The sequence below is a fragment of the Rhipicephalus sanguineus genome, chromosome 3 (assembly GCF_013339695.2).
Source record: "Rhipicephalus sanguineus isolate Rsan-2018 chromosome 3, BIME_Rsan_1.4, whole genome shotgun sequence".
Lineage (NCBI taxonomy): Eukaryota > Metazoa > Arthropoda > Arachnida > Ixodida > Ixodidae > Rhipicephalus > Rhipicephalus sanguineus.
In genome coordinates, this window is record NC_051178.1 from 140,040,087 (window position 1) to 140,047,472 (window position 7,386).

Consider the following 7,386-nt stretch of genomic DNA (forward strand, 5'->3'; position numbering starts at 1 on the left):
GAAAAGTCACGATTATCTTGCATTAGCATGTTACGAGAAGCTCATACCGTGTTGCGATGTCAGAGTACAGTACGAACCGAAACTACTTTTCCGAAATTACTTTTTCAGGGTGCTTTCATGCTTAGCGGTACATTTCCTAGACTTTTGAGAGCTTAGCCTTTCATTGACGCAAAAAAAAAAAAAAACTACAACTGCAAATTTTCATGTCAGTACCCCTTTAAGTATACCTCCACCCTGTCTTGCATTCAGCAAGTTTCATCGACATAAACATTGCCTAGCACAGTTGCCTAGAATTATGTTCCCTTGGCACATAACACACACTGACACACATACACACACATACACACACACTGCAGTACCACAGCTGTGGGTAGTACGCGCTGCTGGCTTGGCACACAGAAGCTGTACAAGGCTGACTTTGACATTATATACGAACAACCCTCACTGTTCTGCGCCTGTATGTTATGCTGCCACGAGGTATGAGACTAATGACGTGGGACAAGGACTGGACAGCACACAGCCCTTTGTCCCACGGAAGGAAGAACGAGCTCGTTGTAACATTGGCTGCAAGTATGCCCATCAATTAACATATACAATAAAGGCAGAGGTCGCATTGAAGCAAAGCACAGAACGAGACCCGAGACTTTCCTTGCTAAGCACTTCTCACTCCTATACATGGCAAATAACGTCGAAGTGTTATGCTTGATCCCAGATTGCACACAGAGAAAATGTGTACTGCCATAGTACTTATGAAGCAAATAGAAATTTTCATTCATCCAATTGCTTCCAGTGCGACAACAAGCCATCTGCACAATTGTGCTTTGGTAGGACCTGTTTAACAAGTTACCATTTTGCAAGAACTCTGTCCCAATGGATTCTCACAACAGTGCCTCCCTGTGAAATTCACAGTGCCGAAATGCTCGAGAAAGTTGAAGATGCTTGGCTAAGAATGTCATCAGGACTAGCTACTGCCTTCACAAGCGCACCCGCAGAGACTATACAAACCCGACAACAAATCACAAGCACACAGACAGTTGAGTAGCCACTATTGTGCGGAACAGACTTTTTACAACAGCAACCACTTGCAGCTGACAGGAGGTGCAAGATGTCCCAACCAAAATGTAAAAGACTGTTTGCAAAAGCTTTCCTACTGCTTTGATCCTGGCATATCAGCGCCTCTGGTCTTTGCAATGCTGCTTAATAGCCATAAATTGGTTACTATATTGTACTTCCTTCAATTTAAGCTTCGACACCTATACTCTATCTCAGTAGTTCCTTGCAGTACTGTATAAGTTGCACACACCTTAGTGGATAGGTAAGGCAAAAGCTCTTAAATGTGTGCTCATATGCGTGCGTCATGTCAGTTCAGCGTCCTGCTGAAACATGCTCTTCAAGTGTGTTGATGCAATCAATTTTTTGTGCTGTAGCCATACGCTGCGTTTACATTATTGTGGCAGTGCCGCTTCTCTTCATCTGTGCTCTTTTTCACGCTGCCTCTGGAGCCCCCTAGTGAACAGTAGGGGAGAATGCCCCTCCAGATATGTTCACCCACTCTACATCATCTGCTAGGCATCTAGTTGGCATTTTATTGACCAATGTCATCTATACGGTCTACTGAAACCGGAGTAGTAAATTACCGATAAGGTGAGCATGGAAGCCATTACAGCGTTCCGCATAGTCAAGGCATTGCAAGTGTGCCATGGCACCACCTGTGAAGTTCAAATAAGTCCACTTTTCTGGCTCAGCAGTGTCACAAGCAGATAATCTCAATAATGACAAAACATATCTAATGTTCTGCCCTAAGTGTGAGAGAAAACAAAGCAGTGACTGATACTGCCATTTATGTCTTTCAGTCAATGTTGACTTATAGCATGAAAAGCTCAAATTCAGATCGAAGTGAGCTGTGATGGCCAATCTAGGCTGGATGGACATTGGCATGTTGATACGCAATCACGGCCACCAACGGTAACCGCTACAATATTTCACCCTGTACATGTTTGTAAAAGCACATTAGTATATCATGTATCACTGCAAAGTATCAGTGTAATGCAGCAAGCAAAGGTAAAACTCTTCTATTCGTGCCAATAATGAGACATGTAAGTGCGGATCCATATTCTGCTGTGCACAAATACTGCGCAGCCCATGTACACTTCCTAGCTTTGGCAGTGCTGTAGGTTACTTGCGAGATAGAGTATAGTGCAGATGTCTCCACATTATGTGCAGTTGAGCAAATACCAATGGTGGCATTATGGGCTGCTTGCAACGCATCACTGTTCAGCATGCAGTAGGCTGCATGTATCTCCAGTTACAAGCCCACATGCCATCGTCCCTCGGCCGTTCCAGTTGAGAAGTTTTCCATGCTTCCCCTTTGATAGGATCCTCTAACTGGAACTGATCCCAGGTGGCTGTGGGTGCTTTGAACCCAAGTAGGGGTTCAGCTACAAGTGCTGCTTCAGTTGCATGCATGGAAGACCAAAGAGAATTGAGCACCTGGTTTGTCGCAAGTGGGAGTTTCTCAACTGGCAAGGCCGAAGAGCCATGACGTTTGTGGCCTTGCAGCGTAATTGACATGGTATGTACAGACTGATAATTGTGACTGTAGGACGGGCACATTAGCCCAGGAACTGCGAGGACGGGAGCATGACACACACACACAAATACAAGACCCTTGGCCAACGGGACGTGAACCAAGGCTGCAACGTGGCACGCTCGTAAGTGTTGGGATGCGCGCATGAAATGTAAAACACGCACAGGTTGAAGCCCGCCGCCGAACAGTTTCGTCCGCCGAAAGGTTGTTAGTGGTTGGAAGAGGGGGGAAGGGGCAGCAATTCAGGGAGGAGTAAGACGAGCGAGCATCATCATCAGCAGGAGCAGCAGCAGCAGCGTACGTGACAGAGCCCGCCACCGTTATAAGGCCACGAGCAGGACCAAGAGGGACGGCCACAAACCTAGGCAGGGCCTGCCAGCGCCACAGCCGTGCGCTGCCGCGCCGCTTCCTTCGATGGGCTTGCTGCTGGACACGCCGGTGCCACGGGCTGGGTTCTCCCGAGTCCCGTGCACCGACAGTCCTGGCTGCGGACTCTCCACTGAAAGACAACGGGTCCCTGAGCATGCGCCCTTCTGCGGTTAAGCACGACCGAGCAGGACTGAGCGCATATAACCTGAGGACAGTGGCCGTAGTCTCTACTGATCACTTCGAGTGATCAAGTGATCTTTGTACAGTGCGCTTGATGCAACTATACTAGCATGTGGTACTGAAATGATGAACACACCAACTACCCAGTAGAAAATAATGCTTTCCTGTGGGAGTGAGGCTTTTTCCTTTCCAATGTGCTTTCTTTTTCTTTTTGCCACATTTGTCTCCTTGGCACAGCCCTATAAGCATGGCCACAAGCATGCACTAGAAGCTACATACCCAAAGTGATCAGTTGAGAATACAGCCATTGACGACTCTGACAAACAGTGGCCACTCTCCTTTGACTGGATGCTTCTTTCCAAAGTAGAATCTTCGTTAAAGCTTGGAAGCATTGGTGGCTGAATGCGCAGCAGCTGCTCACAAAACATTATGCTGTACTGTACAGTCGCCATACTAAACACTTCAGCTCATCTATATCACTCATTCTTGATCAATCATATTACTGACAGACTTGTAACCATTACATAGCCGTTAAATAACCCAAGGACTTGCTGATCCAAACTTTTAAGATTTTTTTTTGTCACTCTATACGGGCGCCACCTATACATTAATTTCTTTCGTAGATGTAGGTCAGTCAAAACATGAGGTCAAATATACCAGGACCATGGTTCTATGAAAAGCTGAATTTCTGCATAGTCTATGCAATAGAGCATGTAAAAGGGTCAAGCAAAGCATCTGCCATCTATTACTAGTGCTAACCACAACTGAATGTCGGACTGCATGTGTAGACCTTGTGAACATTAATCTTGCTCTTGCCTTAAGAACTTCAACACTGACACCACGTATATATGCTTAAAAAATGTATTTTGACCACACTTCCCCCATGAGTGAGAGGAAGAAATTTCTTCTAATGCTTGGATCAAAGCAATGCAGCTGGCAGGTCCTGTTAGGATTATGTTGAGGAAGCTATGAACGATTTTAGACCTACGAGCTTTTGTACTGTGGTTGCCAATTGCTACATAAAATGGACGCATCATAATCTACAAGGAACAGAAAGCGTATGGTTCTATAGTTGAATAGTGAAAAGATTCACGAGAATTTCATACAATGATGTCATATACAGTTACAAAAGTTCAATCCACAAGCTCAACTGTGTTAAGCAAACTGAGACAAGATAAGCTAAACCATTAAAGGCAGTAAAAATATGTGGTGGGCACGTACTAAAATATATGAATGGGACACGTACTGTCGATGCAACAACAACAACAACAAAAAAAGGCTGGCATAAGATAATTTTGCGAGAGATAAACTTTTCTACATGTACTCTTTTTCTACAGACCAAAGAAGGCTTTTCCATAAGAACTGCCGCTTTATATAAACACACACTTGACATCGTAAACAATGTTTCCTGGCTCCACAATAAGAATGTTGTGTAATGCAACAGACAAGCATCATATTTCTCGATGTACAGTGAGTGCAGCAGTGTTAGTTACGAAGCCAAAAAGTTGGAGGGAAGAAAAAGCATCACAAGAAGCACGAGTACATAGAAAGCATTTCTTTCATGCACCTTGAACAGCGTCGCAGTGACCGACACACAAGGCAACATGCGCACCAGTCAAATGCTTACGTTCGATGAATTCGCTTTTTGCCTATGCAGACAAATAAATGACCACAGGCCAAAGGGCAATATCAGAACACAGTGAGAGTCTAACTCCAACTAACAAACCTAAAAGCATCTAAAAAACCTAATCAACTCAAACGAGTAATCAGTGCAATCAGTATACATGCATGGTTTACGACAGCATGCATTCGTACAGATCAGAGAGAAAGGAAGTAAAAAAAAAGAATGCCGAGCTAAACGAAGCAATAACAGGCTTGACACACACACAGACACCATAAAAACCACAAACACATTCCATAAATGCACAAGAAACCCAAAAGGAAAATGGCACACACCAAAGAAAACCTAGGGATTAGAAAATTCAGGTCAAACAAAAGGTGCACGCAAAGTGCTGGAACATGACAACTCTAAATGATAAACAGTGCTGCCGCTAAATCCACGCTACAACAGTCAACTTGCGTGGCAGTTCCTGGTCACAGTAGGAGCAAAAATTTTTTTCATCCATCACAGTTTCGTATGGGACCTTACCTACACAAAATATAGCTGCGAGGCTAAACAATAAAAAAAGATGTTGTGGCTCAACTTTAACAAAAAAGTGAATACTTAATAAGACCTAACTTATGAGACATACTACTGGCAAAAAGCCACAGCCAACAAGACAATATAAGCGATAAATGTTTGTGTATATACCAACACTGTAGACAAAAAATTTGTGCGCATTGTCGTAGAGTCAACAAGTGTACACTCATTTTAAACCACACATAACGTAACGGAAATGAAAATGACGACCCACAGGCCAAAGTCATGGCTGTTTTTTGTAAAATGCGTGTAGCGTGTCATGGTTGCGTGCGCATGAATGGTACCACATTCTGGTGTCAGTTCCCACAAGAAAATCCCAAGAGCATTGCACATAATTGGCCAAATAAAATGAAGCAGAGGTTGTTGGTGCTAATGCCACGTAAAATGATGGCTGCTAAGGGCGTTATTTATACTGTTCTCCCAAAAGCTCCGATCACACAAGAGAGAAATATGCTACTATTTGTGAAATATGCCTAAAATTTTTTACAATTAAAGTGAACATTGAATAATGTAAGTAGTGGCCTTTGAGTACCACGCATCATTATTACAGGGATTAAACAAATAATATTAAAAATAACTGCCTAAGGTGCACAATTTCACTTAGGTAGCACTTGTATACATCAATTAAAAAGTGTTTAGAAAGTGTTGAAATAACCCAGAAGACAAAATGTGGCGGCAAAAGATACATAGATGCAGCTTTTTCGAGCATATTTTCCGCTTCCTTAGTTTCCATTATATATAAACCTGAAGTTTTCGTAATTATTATCATTATTGATGCTACCCTTACGAAATATGCTATGTTTTCTGCTGTAATAATATCATTATTCATGCAAATCAAAATATTTTGATCATCAATGAATGAGAGTATCTTAGCAAATCTGGCCCGATCACCAGTCAGCAAATGCGGCACAAGTGGTCCTTGAGGAAACTGATATCAGAATGTGAGCCCAAGTGCACATGCTGTTAATTCTAGGCAGCTTTCGCAGTGTGAAGCTATGACTGAGGGTACCTGTGCAAGCTGTGCATTTTTTTTATGCATGCTGTTACAGCATGCATAGCAAGAGGCTGGGATTCTGGGGCCATCGATGCAGGCCTGCGCTGTGCTAAATTATCAGTCGCTATAAACATGGCCATTTGATGCAAGTACGAGCTACAGCTACAACTATTTTTTTAAGCCCCAACAACAGCTGCTTTGAAGCCTGAATCGGTATCTGAACAATGTAAATACCAAAATAGGGAAGAAAACAAAAATGGTCAACGTAAGTAGCACTACTATCCTGATTCAGGCAATGATTTCTGAGGGCGGCTTCGGGGTGTCTTACTGATGTTACGGATGCAATTCCTTGTGTCACTTGACACATTTTAACGAATGGATATCACACATCATAACCCTGGCTTATGCCTATTGGCCTCCTTTCTAGCTACTTCTATAACAAGATCGCATGTCCCAGCACATCACAATTCAAGGCATGGCCAATAAGTTCGCTTAAAGACAACAAAATGACAGCAGACAAAAGCAACATAAAGGCAGCAGCTGCATAAAAAAACAACAAAAAAACAAAACAAAAACCAAATAAAACGAAGGAACACAGAGGCAGCACTCTACACTTGCCTCGTCGTTCAAGATGCCTCAGGCAATCTGAATGTAGTAGGTGGGCTGGGGCCGGAATGGCGCGAAGGCATTCTGAAGGACATGCACTATCTGCCGGACAAACGTGATGGGCTCACCTGGTCGGCGCGAGTCGGAATGAATGAAGTTGTCGAGTGACTCGTGGTCGCTGGGCGGCCGGCCTAACGAAGGCGGTGGCTTCATGGGCCGGTACACGGGGAATGCCTTGGCAGTCGGTGAGACGGGCACCGGTGGTGGAGATGGCCGAAGCGTCGTCGGTGCCTTGGTCGTGGTCTTTCGAGTCGTCTGAGGAGCCGCGGGCGTGGGTGGTGCCTCCTTTTCGTTCTCCTCCTTGTGCGGCCCACTGGGGACGTCGCCGTACTGCGGCGGCGGGCGTGCACCGGCCCCCGCAGACCACACGTCGGGGTCCTCGGATGTGCC

The 7,386-nt window shown here is 44.4% G+C and overlaps 1 protein-coding gene across 1 annotated transcript in view; it reads right to left on the reverse strand.

Annotated features, from left to right (window-relative positions):
- Positions 1–7,386, reverse strand: part of LOC119387287 (furin-like protease 1, isoforms 1/1-X/2) — a gene marked incomplete in the record, with an annotated part of 197,772 nt that overhangs the window by 12,809 nt on the left and 177,577 nt on the right. Inside the window, 2 exon segments of the mRNA XM_037654629.2 lie at positions 2,949–3,086; positions 7,065–7,386. Coding sequence (XP_037510557.1) covers positions 2,949–3,086; positions 7,065–7,386 — 460 coding nt within the window.